At 43.3% G+C, this 21,185-nt stretch overlaps 1 protein-coding gene across 1 annotated transcript in view; it reads right to left on the bottom strand.

Moving 5' to 3' along the window:
* The window catches only part of LOC309569394 (uncharacterized protein), a 326,566-nt gene that overhangs the window by 289,040 nt on the left and 16,341 nt on the right, over positions 1–21,185 (bottom strand). Inside the window, exon 4 of the mRNA XM_082275209.1 lies at positions 60–257. Within this exon, the coding sequence (XP_082131335.1) occupies positions 60–257 (198 nt within the window). The remainder of the gene's footprint in view (positions 1–59; positions 258–21,185) is intronic.

Genomic DNA, 21,185 nt, shown 5'->3' with positions numbered 1-21,185 from the left:
ATCTGGCTTTTGAACAATCTTAATGTCAATGTTCAACTTGAGATCATGAAGTCTCATACCTGCGCAGCACATCTTAGTACTTGTTTAGCTTCTTCATCTGTCATTTCCTCTTCCTGCACTGGTGTGGTAGGGTTCTCTTGGGTTGAGATAGATATTTGCTGAACTGTCTCTTCCTCATCCTTGTCATTGAAAGATAATTCTATAGACAGCTTGCCATCAGTCAACGCAACATCTGTGCCTGGATCCAGAAGTCTCTGCTGCATGGAAAAGATCAAACTATTAATTATACCATTTTCAGGCATTAGGGGCTCTATGGTGATTTCAAACATACCTTATGTGAGATGTGTGTCATTAATTGTAACGTTATCTCAATGTGATGCTCAACTTGATACACGCTTTCCATTAAACCAACAGTGTAAATTCCCTAAACTAACTCCAACTGCTGGAGGCCAGGCCATCATACTGTAATTAAACTTAGTTCAAGAAGTGTCACTAAAGGCATTTTTTTAGTTTTGGATAGAGTGGAGAGGATTTAGAACTTTTGTCAGGTTTTGTTGCTGTCTTTGCCCCCATTAGGGAGAGTCAGCCTCTCTAAAGAAAATACCATATTTTGGGTTGACATTCAACAGTAATAGAGGGGAAATCTTCCAATGGGAGGCACTAGTTTTGGTGGCCCTGGTGACACCCTGGGATACCCTCACTTTGGAGGGATTTCTGTTCCATTCCTGTTTTGGCAATGGGACAGGAAGTGAAGGGAAAGCTTCCCAATGTAGCACAGATGGCAAAAAAAGCTGACAGGGGTTAAAACCCTCCTTTACTGTTTCCAAAATATGAAAAATAAAAAGGTTTTGCTATTTGTGACACTTTAAGTAGGATAACCAATAACCCAAGAAGGGGCCATCATTAGTTCTACTGGAGACTTTACTTACACTACTGAAAATTGCATTTGCATAGGGATTAACATTTTTAATAGTTTCATATATTTAAATATATGTGTCTTTTAAAAATTATACCTTAAAAAGTAGAGTTTCACTGATATGGATATTGGTATCGGTGCCGATACTAAGCATTTGCAGGAATATTAGTACTCGTGCAAATGCACTGATACTAGAAACTGATACTTCAGGCCCGGTTCATTCAGCTGTCAGCTGGATTCCCCCGTTGAAAGCTCAAATTTAAGCAATTTTTGGTTGTTAAGGAGCAGGGGCCGGCACATCCTTAACAACTGATGACTCATTAAGCTGTCAGCGAGGTTCCCCTGCTGACAGCTGAAGTGCAAGCAAACCAGGGGCAGACTGACCAGAAGGGGCCCCATGATACAAAATGTCAGCGCCCATGAATGCAGCAGATGAGGTATGGCATGACAGATTTCCCCCCACCCCCCCCCCCCTCCTGGTACGTGTAGATCGTGGGGCTCTCCTTAACCTGCACGGACAGCTCAGTGAGAGGGAGGATGTGACGGATTGCCTATCCTCCTCCTCGCTGACAGCCAAAGGAAAGCAGCACAGATTCCTGGCCATCGCAGCAACCTACCTCCAGCCACCTAGGACATGAGCAATCCTGGCGAAGGTATCAGTGCTCAGGGGGAGAAGAAGGGGAGGAGGCGCAAGCACACAGATTTTACACTGTGAGGTTCTCCCTTCTGATGTGGGACTTAAATGTGAGGCTCTGTAGCTACCCATGATTGGTGCTTGGCTCAGGGGGTAGGAGGAGAGAGGCATAATTTAATACAAAAAGGACAATTGTAATGCTGGAAGATTGTGTAAAGGAACTGACGTACCAACAAAAAACATTTACTGAGCATACGCTATGCGTTCCAACATGCGTGTAGCAGTAATCTAAAAGAACACCCATGCGGACATCTTACTACACACAGCTATGTCTTGAACTTCAGAGTAATTTTAGCAATAAAGTGAGTGTATATAAATAAATATAGTGCTGGACGGCAGCTGCAGGAATGTGGCGGAGGCCATGTTGGTACACCCTGCACTGCTCAGCGCTAAGCCTTTATGCTTTCAAAATTAGGTAGCTGGGTGTAGCAAGATGTCCGCATGGGTGTTCTATCACATTACCGCTACCTGTTACATCATGAAGTGTTTGGAACGCAAAGCGCAATGGAACGCATAGCGTTTGCGCAGTAAGAATTTTTTGGTTGGAACGTCAGTTCCGTTACGCAATCTGATGGGTAGCGGTAATCTGGTAGAACAGTGCTGAGTGTTGGGAGTGCTGTGTTTCTTCATCACTTGGTTTTAGCCAGATGGTAATATTACACAGCCCACTAATAGATGGAGACCCCCCTCCCTGCTCCTCCTGCTTTTCATCTTGATCTGCCTAATTGCTGGCAATAGGTATTTGTAATTGGTATAGTTGAGTACTTAAATGTCGGTACTCCTACTCGCTGCTAAAAAAGTGGTATAGGTGCATCCCTATTAAAAAGTTTACCTATGATTCTACAGACCAATGTACTGTATAAATAGATACATGGAGACATTCTCTAATGTTAATGTATATCTATGGCCCCTTTTACACGATCGGACATTCTATCCGTCAACGTACGACAATGCATTCCTATGGGCAATCGGGTGTTAACGGATGGTCATCTTTCTCAATGTGTCTTGCAGGATTCTAAAGTAACACAAGGTGGCGTTCTCTCAGAGACGGTTTTCGCAGAGATTTGAAGCATGAGGCAGAGAGTGCTAGTGGTTCCGGAGCTACCAATAAGAAAAAATCCTCTTATTGTCCTTCTTAAGGAAAGTCATGGATGTTAGACTGTAAGTGATGCTTGCATGTTCCATCTAGAAAGGGAAAAAACTATGTTTCCATATGGTAAGGTTTTGTGGCCAAATGTTCCTCTTTTTTTTTTCAGTACATCAAACATCTCAGAGTGTGAGGCGAACGCTAAAGAAAACCAGACAGAAGCAGTGCAGGGAGGTGAGCAAGCCATTACTCAAGAGGGAGAAGGCCAGTGCCAGTCTGTGGAGGAGGAGACAGAATGTCCAAGTGCACGTCCAAGCCCTTCGTAAACCAGATGTACACCAAGGCATCATTGCAGTTCTCAATTGGCATATTATCCTCTATAGGTTAGTCATGACAGGCCAACAACATCAAGATCCTCTCGACGTGTCAAAAGGCCTGAAAATATTGAGATGGACAAAGCCATGAAGTCCTTCATGAATGAGATGACCTCCTTTAAAAGACAGAAGAGAAAGGATCTATTCTGTGATCTGAATAACTCAAATGCATCCTTCCTGAGGACAATTTATCATGTTACAAAAAGCCCCAGTAGAGAGGCTGGTGGAGATACATACGGGTATATTTAATTATGTGGGGGGATGTATTAGAGTTGCAGAGTCAGAAACGCCATTGCCCACTATTAGCCAGTATGAACCCTCTCAGAGGTCATACCGTCAATATCTGTAGGAGTTCCCGTGCCTGCTAGGCCAGCCATATCTGCCACCCTTTCCACAAACCCCTTTGCATTCATACAGCTCAATGCACAATACCCAGAGGCCTTCTCATGTAAGTTTCTCTCCTGTTTAGGCCTCACAGGGAACATATCCTCCCAAGTTTAAACACTAGCTCAAATTCCGCAGATGTTTCTCAAGCTAATAGCCAGTCCAGCTCTGGTTCTTCTTCCCAACCTTCTCCTTCATATTCCCCATCCCCCACACTTTTTTATCAGGATTTGTAACCGAGTTTTTGTGTTACAACCTGAGTTTTCGGAAAGTTTGCATATTCTATGCGTTGTTAAAGCTTTGACAAATAAAAAAAAAAGTAAAGTGAAAAACCTTTATTTTTCATAAGGTTTTTGCATTTTAAAATAGATGTTGTTCCTACGTAAACTGGTTATGCAGAATAATACAACTAAACTGTTTTGAACATAGCATGTGCTTTTGTGTCTTTTTATGCTATCAAAACATAATAAAATTACAAAAATTAGCAATCAAACACAACTAAAGTAATTTTCATATGGTATCTTAGGACATTTTTGTACAATTATTGAAATTTGCACTGCAATACACATATTGATATTGCCATGGAACATGGTGGAGACAGAAAATAGTTGGCAAATTGGTCCCTACTGTACGGAAGGCAGGTGGAACTCTTCCTCAACATCAATGCTCTCCGTATTCTGGAAAATATTATGCAGAATGCAGCAGGCCTGAATTACTAACTCAGCATTCTCAAGGCTGAGTTACAACAGTGTTTAAAAAACACGCCATTTACTGGACAAAATGCCAAATGTACATTCAATGAGGTGTCTTACGCGGCTCAGCATATAGTTGAAGATTCTCTGCTTGTTGTCCAGATTACTTCTCGCATAAGGCCTAAGCAGATATTGAGAAAGTGCAAAGGCCTCATCTGCAACAAGCACAAAAGGCAGGTTTGGTCCTTCAGTTCCAGGCAGCCGCTGATCAGACGGTATGTTGAATAAATCATCTTGCAGTCTTCTACCCATTACAGACTCACGGAACACTCTGGAATCAGAACTGCTGCCATATGCCCGAATGTCCACAGCAATAAATGTATAATTGCTATCACAGATAGCCATGAGGACCAATGAAAAATATTTTTTGTAATTATGAAATCTTGACCCGGAAACCTGGAGGCTTTAGGATACAGATATGCTTCCCGTCATCAAGGACTTGGAAAGTTTGCCCAATTCCAAAATCTATCTGCTACATATAGGCAAATATGACAAACAATGTCACGCTGTCCCAAAGATTGTCAGAATCCATCGCACAAAGCAGATAGCACACACAAGGACAAAGTAAGGACACAGCAAGGACAAGTCACTCACTAAAAACTGCAATGCAGCATTGGAGGAGCAATGTTTTCTGGGTAATGTCATCAAAGCCGTTGTAAACAGATCGAAACTGATGCAAAAATGGATGAGAACAGAAGTAAATGGGTAAATTATTGGATGTTGATGGAATGGAAGATGGATTTAAATGGAGAATAACGGAACTTAAGATGGATGAAGACAGATGAAGCAACGGATGATAACTGATACGTTTTCAACGTGACTAAACGGACGGTGCCCGCGTGAAAGGGGCCTAAACCTAAAATTTCAAACAGGAAGTAGGAGGAAATCTCTCTAGGTAAAACCCCTCTATGAAAATTGTCACTGATACAGGTTCCTCCAATTTCTTTCTTTTTTACTCAAACATTATGGATTTTGCATTACATATTGTCTTAAGGATAGTGGTAACCAGGACAAATACATAGAGTTAAATTTTCTTAGCAAAGACACAGAAAGCAACAAATCACTGATGGTGGTTACAACTTTTCCACACTTTATCTAAAATAAAAATTGGCTTTAGATATACAGCACTTTTAGATCAGGCAGAGTACTGCAAGGAAGGGGTAAGTGGGATCAGGGTTATCAACCTCCTGCAAATATGTTTACAGACAGAACACTTTTTTTTACTGACAACATGAACAAATGACAGAAATCCTATTAGAAACTAACTCAATCCATATTTAAACACAATCTGTGAACAATGATAATACCCACAACAGGTAATTAGCCTGGTTTTCATGTAAAAAGTCAACACAGCATGAAAAATTATCAGCCACCCTGTTGGGATACAGTTGAAAAACAAGTTCTGTTATGAATGTCAAAAAGAGCAATGGGCATGACCAGATTGCGTCTAATAGTGGGAGTGGACAAAAAGGAGGATGATTAAACAGAACTGCTCTCGGACTACCTACCTCTAAATCACGTGTCAAACACAAGGCCGTGGGCTGAATCTGGCCCAACAGGCCATTTCATATGGTCCTTGCACTTCTCCTGCAGCTGTGGCACCCCCCCCTCATCTGCACCCCCACCTTGTCTCAGCAGTCAGCAGCAGAGAGGGAGACAGAACTCCCTCTTCAGATCCTGCGCTTGCAGCCACATAGAGGCTTGTCTCTGCCCTTCCCACCAATCTGCAGCAGAGAGGAGGAGAGAACTCCTAAAGATCCTGCACCTCTCTGTGCAGACCCAGCTCTCCCTCATCGCCATTTCCCCTGGTCTTTTAAGCATTAGGCAGACTCCAGCAGCTGACTCCAGCCGTCCTCCAGACCCTGCACTTTCTGCTTTTCAGTTTCACCCCAGCAGCAGCACAAGGTAAGGGGGTGCACGGTGATGTAAGGGAGGGTGGGGGATTCTGACTTCTGATGGTGGGGGGGAATCTTAAAGCGGTTGTAAACCGCTGGACTTATTTTTTTCTTCTTTTACTGCAAGTGTAGCACCCTCCTAGGTAGGTGCTAGTGAGAGAGTATAGTTTTGAGCTCTGTCTGCTTACCAGAGAGGCTTCAGGTAAATCTATATTGTTCTCGGGCTACCAGAGAGCAGGATCTGTCAGTGAGAGCAAAAGAGCAGCGCCGGCTTAGTGTGGCATAAGGTTTATTGCACATAAAAAAAAGTAGTAACTTACTCTGAGGTAAGCGTGGACAGGTACAATGGGTAAACAGGGTCATCCATCTTCTTCTCCTAAGTGCAGTGTGGTGGAGGAGGTCGGCAGGTTGCCTGTGTGTGTCTGTGGGTTAAGCGGCGGCCTCTCGGCAAGGCTCCGACTTCCTGCTTCAGGTTCACTCTACATCACTTCCGGTGGGGAGAAGAGAAGACAGGGGTTGCACGCGTTCGGAGCATCCGTGCTCCTTCATCAGGCAATGGGAGTGGTTCACTGAGGACAGGGATTTTATACCCTGTTGCTGTGGTAATTGCTAGAACTTCAGTCAGGAGGGGGCGGGGCCCAAAACACATATTGGTCGGGATCCTTATGTGAAGTGGCTTCAGGCATAATCTTTTATGCATCAGGTTAACAGGAAGAGTCTCGAGAGACATGGCAGTGGGCCATGGCGAGTCCACAATTAGCATATATGGAAGTAAAACTTAAAAAATAATGATAGATTTAAAAGAATGAATGATAAATTCAAAAAATGAAAAGTTGAAAATAAATAAATATGACAGTGGAAAGAAAAAAAATAAAAGAAAGAATAAAATGAAAGGATGGGAGTAAAGATGCCAAGGTGCACCTGAACAATAAAAATAAAAATGTATAGAGCGTAAATTGATGAGCAAAATAGAGGGAATATAGCAATGGGGGTATAAGTATGGCAGGGAAGGCATATGTATGACAGAAATGCAGAGGAAGTGTATAGCAATAAGTAGGTAATGGTACCAGGATATATCAAAATATGGATAGTGTATGGTCACAAACAAGTGCAGAATGTGAGTCAGGAACTATTTTTCATAGGAGTACATAATTTCAGGAGTTTGCACAGGGATGGGTGGCATATCAATATCAGAGGGCGCCATGACATCACTGACATTCTGTCAGTGAGATCTGCTCATTATGCTCAGTATGCGACTCATTCAGTCTGAAGAGTGTTTCACGCTGGTCCAATAGGGAGGCATGTTGGACAGTGGGAGGAAACCTGACAAATGGGTGCATAGGCTTTTGATACAGTCCTGATGATTGGCAGAGGGCATTCTGGGATACTGTATAAAAGCCAAGAGCACATGTGCTCCGGGGTCTTTGGCTGGAGATGGAGTCCCGGAGAAAGGGAACGGCTGCCTCCACCTATGTACAGGTGTCATGCGGTCGCAGGAGGTCATCCTGGGGACCAGAGGAGCGGTTGAGAGGAGCTGAACCCTGAGGTCCAGGAAAGCTGACTGAGGGGGAGAAACTGGAGACCCTAGAACTACAATATTGTGAGTACAGAGACTCGTGTCAAGGGGCCTGACCTAAGGGGGGCCACCACTGTTAGTAGGACAGTCAGTAGACAGGTGTCAACCCAAGAGGAGGGAGAGGATACTAGGGAGAGTGTTCTGAAGATTACCATTTGTTTACCAAGTCATCTTAAGGATAAGAGGCTTAATCCACATTCATCTGAAGTGGCAGGATGAATCAACAACCTGGCTGTGCCAAATCTATAGTAAAGCAGAGAAGATAGGAGTCCTCAATCACTGAAAATAGTTAACGTTGAAGTATCCCACTATTTCCTTCTCCTATCCCCATAGGGGGGATATCCTATCCCCCAAGGACTGGTCTTTACTTATTGTGGGGTGCTGGTAACCAGGGGGAACCACAGAGTGAATATCCAGCAAATCCTAAGGAGGCAGTGCTACACAAGGTAAAGGCATTATGTCCTAGTATACATCGCATACCAGCACATTATGTAAAATTTACCTTAATCCAAAGCGCATGCGCGCAGGAGCTGCAGATTATACGGCACAGGGCTCTGAAGGAACGGCAGGGGTGGCCGTTCCTTCAGAGCGCATGCGCCAGTGATGTCACTGGCTGCATGCACAGTAAATATCTCATAAACAGTGCCCGTTTAGAAGATTTTTACACTACCCTATTATAGGCTTACCCAGGGTTTTTTTTCCTAACAGGAATGCAGGGGAACGCAGTTCCGGCACCTCCAGCACTGAATGTATGTAATGCCAAGGGGTGTGCTGTAGGGTCTACTAATGCTGGATGCTGGGGGATCTATTGTTGCTGTAGGGGATATATTTATGCAAGGCAGTCTATTGTTGCTTGGGAGGTCTATTGTTGCTGATGGTGGATCTATCGTTCCGGGGGGGTTAATTGTTGCTGGAAGGGATCTACTGTTAAAGAAGGGATCTACTGTACCTAACTGCTGGAGAGTCTAATAATGCTGGCTTTTGGGAGATCTGTTGTTGCTGCCAGGGGTCTATTGTTGCTGTGGTGATATTTTGTTGCAGGGGTCGACTGTTGCTGGGGTAATCTATTGTTGCTGGGGGGGGATAAATTGCTGCAGGCTGCCGGGGGGTCTATTTCACAGCTTTTTTTTTTTTGTTATCATTACCAAAGTCCATACAAATTACTTAGCACAGCAAAATGATACTTGGCTCTGTATTCCCTAAATTAGGTGGTTCTTAGAGGTGGGTAGTGGATGGAACCAAGGGATGGTGCTCGGAGGTGGGTAGGGGCAAAGACACGAAGTGACTCAGAATGAGGGGAGTTCCAGCACCTTTATACTGAGAAAAAAGCCTTGTGTCTGCCTATAGGTAAAAGTTACTAATGGAAGTTTAGTTCCTCGTTAAAATCTAATTTAAGATGGAGTGAGGTGGGGTACTCTGGGCATCTAGTGTTACAGATACAACTGGCCCTTTGAGGGTAACTATAATACTGATGCGGTCTGCAATTAAATTGAGTAACTACAATAGAGGGGGGCAAGTGGGACTTTAACGGTGCTAAATGATGGAGAAAAATCTGAATTCTCAAAAATTGTACATTTTATTACACATAGAAAGTGAGGACAAGACAATACATCAATATAAAATGATAAAATCAAGAAAATGCACTCAAAATATCAACTCTACATGTTTCGCCATCTTCATAATAGCTTCTTCAGGAGTTTTCATAGACATTTCTCGAGAGTGAACATTTCTAGGTAATAAAGGGAAAAGACATAAAAAACATGACATGTGTATGTATATAGGGCTTATCTCAATGGTCCTAATGTTGAGTGCCCAATTGATTTGCATAATTGTAAAGACAATGATACCAATAAAGTACCTTAAGATGACCTGAGCCCTTTCTTATGCCGAAGGTGGAGGAAATAGAGGTGACGCCACCAAAGCAAGCACAGAGGGGGAGGGGAGCCGAGACCTTCAGACTCCTAGAGTTGACCCATAGAGGGGGGTGACAGCAGGCTAGAAATGATAGGTAGAAATAATAAAACCAAAGCATAGAAATACATTTCAACCCAAAATTGCTATGTCTCCAATTGGTATGAGGCTAAATATCAGGTAAAAAAGTTACCAAGATAATCACCTGATTATAAAGGAATGTGCAGTTGATTCCCTAGGTACTTCAATGTAACAAAGACAGGAAGGGAAAATGAGGTCCCCTTAATATCCCCCAAATGGGAGGTATCCCTTGAAACAAGAAGAAATTGAATTTGTTGAAAATAGTAATAAATATAATAAGGGTCTGTCAAGTTTTGAGGGTATAAGCCTCTATTATGGTTGCCCATATGGGCACCCGCGGTGCCCTACATTTATTTTCCAGGAAAAATGGTCCAACCTGGTTAGTAGCAGCACCGCTTCAAAATGCCCAGTTGTCCTTTTATGGAGTTTTTACTAACATCTCTTTTCTATTTAATTGTCATCTGTATCACATACACTGATTTATCCACTAGATGGGGCAATTTTCTCCTTTTTATGACCCTTTTGTGTCTTTGGATTCTTTGCCCATTGTATAGGCATTGCGGATATATTTTCTTGAAATCCGGTTTTCGGCGATGCTGTCAGTTTCATCTTGGATCCCCTTTTTAGATTGCCCCTTGGCAATCTGTTACCTCCTCTGCTTACATTCTTGTCCGGACCGGATGTTGTCATCCCCGACCTTCCGGTTCCGGCGGAATCACGTGATGCGGTCGCGTCTTAATGACGCACTTCCTTCTTGGCCTCCATTGGACCACTGGGCTCTCACTCCCTCGGTGACGTCAGACGCCGAGGGAGTGGAGGGGATGTATAAATGCCGGCGCCACATGGTCAGTATTACACTAGACCACCGGGGAACGATACATGATCTTTGAGACCATTTGCGGTAAATGAAATCTTTCAAACCCTGCTTCTCTCCATACATCTCTGGTAGATTCTAATGCTGATGATGTCCTTCCTTGCTTCTTTTTCTTCCCGTGCAGTCTCCTTCATCTTTTGTGTACTATTGGAAGATTTGCTGAATTGATATGGCGGTGAACTTTTGAATACTGCATGACAATTTAGGTGCTGAATCTTGTCAATTTTGGGTAATTGCTTATACCCTCAAAACTTGACAGACCCTTATTATATTTATTACTATTTTCAACAAATTCCATTTCTTCTTGTTTCAAGGGATACCTCCCATTTGGGGGATATTAAGGGGACCTCATTTTCCCTTCCTGTCTTTGTTACATTGAAGTACCTAGGGAATCAACTGCACATTCACTCATAATCAGGTGATTATCTTGGTAACTTTTTTACCTGATATTTAGCCTCATACCAATTGGAGACATAGCAATTTTGGGTTGAAATGTATTTCTATGCTCTGGTTTTATTATTTCTACCTATCATTTCTAGCCTGTTGTCACCCCCTCTATGGGTCAACTCTAGGAGTCTGAAGGTCTCGGCTCCCCTCCCCCTCTGTGCTTGCTTTGGTGGCGTCACCTCTATTTCCTCCACCTTCGGCATAAGAAAGGGCTCAGGTCATCTTAAGGTACTTTATTGGTATCATTGTCTTTACAATTATGCAAATCAATTGGGCACTCAACATTAGGACCATTGAGATAAGCCCTATATACATACACATGTCATGTTTTTTATGTCTTTTCCCTTTATTACCTAGAAATGTTCACTCTCGAGAAATGTCTATGAAAACTCCTGAAGAAGCTATTATGAAGATGGCGAAACATGTAGAGTTGATATTTTGAGTGCATTTTCTTGATTTTATCATTTTATATTGATGTATTGTCTTGTCCTCACTTTCTATGTGTAATAAAATGTACAATTTTTGAGAATTCAGATTTTTCTCCATCATTTAGCACCGTTAAAGTCCCACTTGCCCCCCTCTATTGTAGTTACTCCATTTATGGGATGTGGTGCCTCTTACTTCATCTCTAGCAATATCTCTTTAAAATTTGCAATTAAATTGAGTTTGACACCCCTGCTCTAAATGAACATAGCAGCTGCTTGGGTTAGTACAGCTTGCCATGGCCTCGATGCTTAGCTACATGCAGTGCAGAAATTTTCACTTGACATGTCAAGTTTGCAGTTGTGACCCAGTATTTCAATGCAAAATTCCAATTCAGCTGGGAAATAAAAAACACATTCAGGAGGCAGCAATATCATCTCCTGCACTCTCAACAGTGGGAGGGTCTTAAAGGGGGAATTAATACCAAGAGTATGCATTAAGTACAGAGTGAAGGGTTCAGGGTGCTCTACATACAGAGCGCAGGGTTCAAGTGTGTGCTACATACAGAGTGCAGGGTTCAAGTGTTTGCTACATACAGAGTGCAGGGTTCAGGGGTGCGCTGTATACAGAGTGCAGAGTACAGGGGTGCCCCCTTTCCCCTCAAATCACTTCCTACCCGAGTAAAGTGCTCTACTCCCACCCCCAAATTCCTCTCCCTGACACCACTTGATAGAGAACTGCGCCTGCAGAAGAGCAGGATAAGTTACTCAGGAGGAGATTGTTTTTTTTTTTTTTTTAAAGCCCGTAGCGTGTGCAACACACTCAAAAGACTCCACCCGGTGCATAAAAAAGTGCACACACACAAAGTGAGTAACACAAAAAAGCACAGGGTGTGCGACAACGTATGGTCTTCCCTCCGAAGAGGTAGGACCCAAAACCTCAATCCCCCGGGGCGCAAGGCTCCTGACAGGGACATAAGGTACTCATGGTCTGTCTGGCCGAAACCAGACAGACCCCGTTCTTCAGGGGGACTGCCGAAACAGCCCCCACCGAGTACTAAGTAGGGCTCCCCCGAAGGGAGACCCCATGGGAGAGGGCGAACTAAGCCAAAAGGCCATATCCACCCCCTCCCAAGACTTAAGGCAGGGCCCGAGGACCCACACACTCCAGTCTGTGCAAATAAAGAAAACAAAGGTGATAGTGCAGGTGACGGACTCCAAAGAAAAAGACAAACAAAACATAGAAGTGGGGAAGGGGAAGTGGGGAAAGTGCAATGGTGCCATGTGAGGAACCAAGGCAGGCCTTCCAGCCGGAATAAAAAATTCCTCTGGTGCAAGCCAAAAGGCCTGTCCCAAGAGGCAGGTGCGAAAAAGGTGTGCATAGTGCAGTGACCAAGGTGCCAAAAGAACTCACAGCGAGCTGCCCCTCACCAGTGAGAAATTAAGGCACCCCTGGGCTGCCACCCCAGGGGCACTTACACTACGGGCTTTTTCAATCTCAGCCCCCGGCCAGACCGAGTGTAGCCTATCCCCACCAGCAGACATCAGAACCTGGACAGCTTAGAGAGAGCTTACCTACAACTGGGGACAGGCTCGCCACAAAAGCCAGATCAAAACCCAGGAGAGAAAGCCCTCCCCTCGCCATCCCGTTCCTCAGTCCATTACATCCAGGAGCAGTTCCACCGGCCCCCCCGAACCGGCTTCCTGCCCCCTTCAAACTGGTTAGGACAGTTCAACCCATTCGAATCAGAAGGCAGCGGGCCCCACATGCTTTCCCAGATGACCTACTTCCCATACCTCAATACTCAGAGCGCTCCGGGTTTCGGTCATACTGGTACTAGCTAAGGCCCATACCAACTGATAAGAACAGATACTACACTTGATCTTAGCCAAAAACTCAGGAGGAGATTGTAGTGTAGCTGTGGGGCATGTAAGGCTGTGAGCACAGGCTTAAGCAGCGGTTGTTGCCAGACAGGCACCAGATTCCAATCACCTATTTATTCAGAGAGGCGGCAGGCAGAGCACAGTTCAGATCACCCCACAGCCAGAACTAGAGGAGCAGTATCAGCATATGCGGCTGCCTACTCGTTCCGCTGCTGGCTCCAGACTGCTTCTTTTTAAAAATAATCTGGCTGCAGGTGCTGCATCAAGCTGTCAAGGGGTTCTTTCTTATACTTGTGGCGCCAACACTAACCTACCTGGAAAAAGGACTGATTTTTTACTAACATAAAATTTCTCTAGCAGACATTTACTGACGGCTGTAAAAATCACGGATTTTTACAAACTGTCAGTAAATTTACTGACGTTGGGCAACCCTGAGTGGGATGCATGAAATCCTCAAAAAACACTAGTTTGACATCATTTCTGATCTAGGAAAAGCAGTCTTAGGCCAAATGTTTTTTCTCCTACATAGGTATGACAGTGGTAACCAATGGACAACATTAAAAAATGGCCAAACTGAGCTCTCCAAAGATCACGCAATTGTTGCTGTAATGCTATGATAATACACAGGTCTCGTAATTTTCTGACACCAGAGCCCATAACTGAGAAGATACCCCAGGCCTAATAATAAGTTATCACTAAACTAATATGAGAAAATACTTTACACATGCTTCCTAACACTTTAAGTTGAGCAAGATCTGTCAGCTACACAAGACACACATAGGTGCTTTTAAAATAACATTTAATTAGTAATATAGGTCACTGCTCACTAAACATACAAATTCACCTCTGTGAAATACAAAAGTCACAGTGAAGGCTAAATGTAAAATACACACATTAGATTCTGGGAAGTAATGTGCCTTTTGTGTTGAGCTGTTCCATCATCTGTCAAAACTGGACAAGTACTTAAAATGACGTGCCCATTAATCAATGTCTTCCAGCTTCAAATCATTCAGATCCAAATACATATACAGCGTGTCATTTCATGCACTGCCATGTATACAACAAAAAAAGGGAATACAAAAAATATTGTCCACAATAAAAGACAGCCCTGATAATGAAAGCGTACAGTATGTAAAACGAACAATGAATTTCTCCTATTTGAAAGTGCATGGAGCATCTTTTGTTATATCTGTTCGATAATCTGTTTCAATAAAATAATGGTTGAAGCTGCCTGTGTTGCTTTTAAAGCCTAAACAACATCAGCATTGAACAGTTCAGGCTGTAAACTACAGGACACCTTAACGTGAACCGATCAGGTCCCACAAAAACATTTTTTACATTGGCTTTTTGTAGGTGAGATGCTTCCAAGATCACAAGCAAGCATGTTCCAGAATCACAAGATTACTGAAAAAAAGACAGTGGAAATGGATTGGTGCACTACAGTGATGTCTGGATGACAAACTGATGCAATTAACAGTAAGGATTTGCTTTATGTTCATGTGTTTGCTGAACACACGAACACCCGGGGCGCTTGGCGGGAAGTTCGCCCGCCGACGAGTGCCCCATAATGCACTGCGCCATCGCAGTGCATTAAGTGCTTGGCCAAAACATGCACCTGACCTGTATGCTTTGGCTAGTGATGGGACAAGGTCATCCAGCGCCAGGGCAAAGATGCAAAACTGCGCCCCCCCCCCCCTTAGATTTTGGGTCAAGGTGCCCTCCCATCCCTGCAATAAACCATTGCGCCTAGGGCAACCGTCTCTCCTGCCCACCCCTTGTCCCGGCCCTGGCTTTGGCCAATCACAGCACAATGTCCTGTCAGAGCCATGATTGGCCAAAGGCAGGGTGCCTTTAGCCAGTCACGGCTCAGGGGCTAAGTTCACGCCCCACACTATTTAGGGCTGCTGCTTAGACGGCAGCCATGTATAGTGTGTGACAATAGAGATTAGACAGGTAGTTAGCGGACAGTGTGTTCAGTCAGTGTAGTGTAAAGGCATACCCCACTTTTAAAATGTATGGATATATTGTAGTCCTGTATCCCCTCTTGGGGCTCCCCAAGTTTGGTGTTCCTGTTCAAGGGCTACGGACTTCGTAGCCCTTGAACGGGCTTGTGGGAATTTGGGCATTCCTCCTGATGGTAGCAATACCATTTTTTAGTCGACAGACCAATCCAACCCATAGGGTTATATGCTAAGGGTAGGTCCACTATCATGAAGTATGTACTTTGAGATTAAAATATGAGACATAATATATGATTGTCTACTCATGTATATATGAACAAATTACTCTATATTCCACTAAAAACATTTCTTCCTCTTCTAGATATACTAGGTATTGTATCTGGAGCTTTGGGTGACCCCTGAGGAAGGGCTCTTGAGCCCGAAACGCGTAGGGTCGTTTCTGGTTCCATGATCGCCTTGTACACCTGAGCACCCCTATTTGGTTCGATAATTGGTCTGTCAAATGCATGCATATTTTAATGCCCTGTCAATGTTATTCATCATGTTTTCGTTTTTTTGTCTGTTTATAAATTTTGAACTCGAATAAAGATATTTTTATACAAAATACAGTGGTCAGTGGCATTTACAGTCCCATATCCAGGGGAACCTTTCTTGTATATATGACAGAATTAAAAACAAAAAAAAACGGCATGTGGTTCCCCCCAAATGACATCACGTGGCATCAGAAGGGGGAGGGTGCCACCGGATGACGTAGTCGGGTGGCCTCCGACTCTTGCTTATAAAAAAAACTGTCAAAGCTGAAGATCAGGCATACAGCGGGTAGCCTCTTAAGAGGCAAAGAGTTTTTTTATTTTTTCTATATTTTCGCATTCGGCGGGCGTCGTGATTGACGAAGGATTTACATCGAGGGACACTATTTTTTTTCGTTTCATTAAAGGACTTGTGAAAAACTGTGTTCTGTGGTTTTTCCTTTTTTTACACTTTTTTGGTGAAAGGGTAAAGGTACTATGTACCCGAAACCCATTCACATAGGGGGGCCAGGATCTGGGGGCTACCATGTTAAAGGCGGCATCAAGATTCCGATAAGCCCCAAACCCGCAGACCCCAACAACCACAGCCCAGGGTTGTCAGGAAGAGGCCCTTGTCCCCATCAACATGGGAATAAGGTGCTTTGGGCCGGGGGGGGGGGGGGGGAGGCAGGGAGAAAAAAAAAGGTTGGTGTATAATTTAGTTAATATTCTTGAATATCTATATGCAGTCGTTATTATAAATATCCAGCTATAAAGTTGGACATTTAGTATACTCTGAGACAGATATATGAATTATTAGAGGTTTAAATATGGTACATATCAGACTCAGATCAAAATTTTTAAAATTTGAAAAGTCCTAAAACACTATTTTGCTAATTTTCAGACCAGATTGTTATATAATATTCATGACAGAACACCTTGTAATAGGCAGGTAGCTTGATACAAGCTCCCTGCACCTGCTGTCACTTATGCTGGCCATGACCATACACAAACAAACTTCTCTTTAGAAATTTTTTTAAGAAATTCATCCGATTCCTTCAGTGTTTGTTGTCAACCACAGTGACAGGAAAATTTGAAGGAGTAGAATGGAAACTTCTCGATCAAAGGAGTCTTTAAATAGTGTATGTGGTTATTGCTCAGAAGTTATATTCATTTTAAAATCGAATGTTAAAAGCAAGTGGAATTTTCAAACAACACCTGTCAATTAAACGAATATACAAATAATTGTTGTACTAATATTCATGCAAATATTCTTGTCCAAAAATCAATACATACATGGGCAGAAAAAGTTAAATACATTTAGTAGCAGCAGCATGCTTTTTTTTAATCACCTGTCATGATGGGGTTAAAAAAAAAATAGCCCTTTATAGTACAAAAACAGCAGATAATCACCATTATAAAATAATTCTAATTTCTACTGTAATACAGTGAAAGTATTATTTTATGTGTATGTATATAATAAATATGCCCAGAAGTCGGATATGCAGGGTATTTTAACTGGGAGTCAGACATGAAGCTATATGAAGGGTGGAGGGGTGAAAGTAACATTTTTATATTAAAGTAGTACTAAAAGCTGAGACTTTTTTTTCATGGATATTTTTAAATTTAAATATAATGCACAATACTGGTAAACTTTTCCTTTAAATGTAAATGTAATGCCTTCTATTACCTCCAGTCTATCAGCCTCCAGCTTCTCTAGGTTCAGATGCTGATCTTCCCTGCACAGAGCCCTTAAAGTGATTGTAAATGTTGGACTTTTCCTTCAACAAACTTGTTATACTTACCCACTCTGTGTTATGGTTCTGCATAAAACAGCACTGATTATCCGGTTCTGCTCCCCCCCCCTCCCCACCGCACTTCTGGCTCCTACTGCCTTCAAAGTGTTCCTATAGGAAGCAGCAAAGTATAGTACTGTAGAATTTCCCTATAGTAAGGTAAAAAAAAGCCTCTGCCTTTAGAATCACTTGGTTCCTTCTCTGGCCCAGGACTTCATTTCCCATGAGGCATTACTCCTCACACATTAACAAGTTCTCTGCCATCTACTGACATGTAAAGATGGTCTACTGAGCTGTATATGCCTTGCACTGTATTTTCTGATATGTAATAATGCATTCTGTATGCAGGACAACTAATCGGCTGACCAACTAATCACTTATGAAAATAATTGACAACTATTTTCATAATCAATTAGTTGTTGATGAATTGATTCGTTGTTTCAGCCCTACTGACAATACATTACAGCCACGAGCAAGTTTAAATGACATTTTTTCCTTTAGAAATTTCAGTATTGCTGCAGCAGGCTCCATACATCGTACAGATGCGCCTTTTTACAGGCACAATGAGGGGACCCCCAGGCACGATATTTAAAGACATTTTTCATTTTTATTGTTTCACTTTGCACATCATTAAAATCACTGCTCCTTTAAAAACTATGGTTTTAAAACCTTTTTTTGTCATTGATACATGCCCCCCAGGGCAGTACCCAGGTCCCCATACACTTTTTATCGCAATCACTTGCATATAAGTCTTTTAAAATTATCACTTTTGATTTTTCATGTACGTGTCCCATAGACTTTAATAGCGTTCACATATTTTCTAGAATTTTTTCCCTGTTGTTCTGGTGCGAACCGAACAGGGGTGTTAAAGCCCATCCTTAATAAACAGTAGGCTGTACTTATTTTTTTTTTTTTTTCATAAACTTTGACTGAAATGTAACCTTTGAATGGGGTGGGGCAGGACCTTGGATCAGGAGAGGACAAAGCATGGTACTAACTTAGAGCTAAGTTGAAGTGCAGTGTACAGTTTGGCCTGGAATCCAGGGTTCTCCCAAGCAACACCAAAATTTATTTCAAAATGAAGACAGGAACTTGAAGGCACCACAAACCACCAATACAAAGTCTTGTAGCGAATTAATGTTTGAAGGATGGGACCACAGGGAGTGGAAGGGGACAAAGGCATCTGTCACTCCGAGGAAGTGTCAAATACTGAAGAATTTTATAGAGGCTGCTAGAACAGCGGAAACAAGGGCTGCTGGAGAGCTGAGCTCTAGAATGTTTGTAAATCTGAAATGTTTGCTGTAACCACTAGAACACCAGCCTGTAATAACTTTTCATTTAGACCATGCCATTTTCGAGATTTCAGTGCTGTGATACTTTGACCAATGGTGGTATTTATTAGACTGATGGCGGTATTTATTATTAACCACTTCCCGCCCGCCCTATTACAGAATGACGGCAGGAATGTGGTTGTGTTATCCTGACCGGACGTCATATGACGGCGGCAGGATAACACAGCTCTGGGCGCCCCCCGGGGGCGCGCAGAGCGGCGATCGGTGATGCGAGGTGTCAGTCTGACACCCTGCATCTCCGATCTCGGTAAAGAGCCTCTGACGGAGGCTCTTTACCATGTGATCAGCCGTGTCCAATCACGGCTGGTCACATAGTAAATAGGAACAGCCGTTGATCGGCTTTCCTTAGTTCGTGCCTGACAGGCACGAGTAAAGGAGCGCCGATCGGCGGCTCCCCTGACAGGGGGGGGGGTCGGCACTGGTAATCAGATCATTGATTACCAGTGCAGACCCTCGGGGGGGGGATGCCACTAGATCCACCAGGGATGCCCACTATGACCCCAGGGATACCCACTATGGCCACCAGGGATGGCAATCAGGGCTCAGGGAGCCCCCCATTGCCCTCCCCATCAGTGCTGCCCACCAGTGCCCTCCCTATCAGTGCTGTCCACAAGTGCCCATCATTGCAATCCTTTAGTGTCGCCCACCAGTGCCCATTATTGCCCACCGGTGCCGCCTATCAGTGCCCATTAGTGCCCATCAGTGCCGCCCGTCAGTGCTGATCAGTGCCGGCCATCAGTGCCCATCAGTGCCCACCAATGCCGCCTATCAGTGCCCGTCAGTGCCACCTATCAGTGTCCATCAGTGCCACCTATCAGTGTCCATCAATGCCACCTATCAGTGCCCATCAGTGCCGCCTATCAGTGCCCACCAATGGTGCATATCAGTGCTACCTATCAGTGCCACATATCAGTGCCGCATATCAGTGCCGCCTATCAGTGCCGCCTATCAGTGCCACCCCATCAGTGCCACCCCATCAGTGCCACCACATCAGTGCCACCCCATCAGTGCCTGTCAGTGCAGTCTCATCAGTGCTCATCAGTGCAGGAAAAAACTTATTTATTTACAAAATTGTATAACATAAACAAAAAAACTTTTTTTTTTTTTCAAACTTTTCGGTCTTTTTTTATTTGTTTAGCAAAAAGGAAAAAACCCAGAGGTGATCAAATACCACCAAAAGAAAGCTCTATTTGTGGGGGGTAAATGACAAAAATTTGGTGTAGGTACAGTGTTGCATGACCGCGCAATTGTCATTCAAAATGCAACAGCGCTAAAAGGGGAAAACTGGCCTGGGCGGGAAGGGAGGGAAGTGCCCTGTATTAAAGTGGTTAAACACTGTTTTCTTTTTAATTTTTTTAATATACAGTAGAAAGAAAACCAAAACAAATCAAAAAATAAAAATGCTAAGATTGTACAACCCCCCTCCCGACCCCTTTTAGGAAAGTAAAGTCATTTTAAGCCACGCATTTTTTTGGGAAATGAGGAAACATGCTTGTACTAAGGGGGTTAAAAAATGAAGCTTGGTAAGCTCCTTGTATGTGCTTGTCTAGTGTACCATTACCATGCTCCATGCTTTAACCCCCTTAGAACCAGCATGCTTCTTCATTTACAAAAAAGTTGTGGCTTAAAATGAAATCACCTTGGGCTTCCTACTTTCTAAAAAGGGGTCATTTGGGGGAGTTGGTACAGGACATACACAGAGGGTGGAGGTGGTTAGTGTACAGGTCAAATAAGGTGGGAGGATGAGAAAGAAGGGATTCATTTGCAGATGTGCAGAATAAAGGAGCTGAAGGGGTTAATATACAAGTCACTGAAGGGACAGGTTGGAGATCATATGTTTGGGGGGAAGGGGGGGGGGGCAATAGAGTTAAACGTTACTTGAAACAGCTATTCTCTACTGTGTTAAGAAACTAATGAATGACTCATTCATATGATCATTGTGATTGGTCTCTCTTTGCCCAATCACAGTGATCCTAAGGTGCAGAGCCACTTGGATCAGCTCTGTACACAGTGTCTGCGAACGTAGTTGCCCAAGGGCAACTCAATTTACCAACATTAACAGGTGCATTTGCCACCTGAGGATATTTCTGGAGTGACATTTAAAAAAAAAAGTTCTCCAGATACAGACAACCCCCACTCTGTTTTTTTGGGGTTTTTTTTCCAAAAATGCGGTAGTTTAAACAATCCCTCTTCCAATACACTGTGCTACTGCAGCATGTGCTGAATGCTCTACTGACTTGATGGGTTAATTATATATATACAGTATATAT

Source organism: Pelophylax lessonae (genome assembly GCF_965119305.1).
Source record: "Pelophylax lessonae genome assembly, chromosome: 13".
Classification (NCBI taxonomy): Eukaryota; Metazoa; Chordata; class Amphibia; order Anura; family Ranidae; genus Pelophylax; species Pelophylax lessonae.
This window is presented reverse-complemented; position numbering and strand designations above follow the sequence as displayed.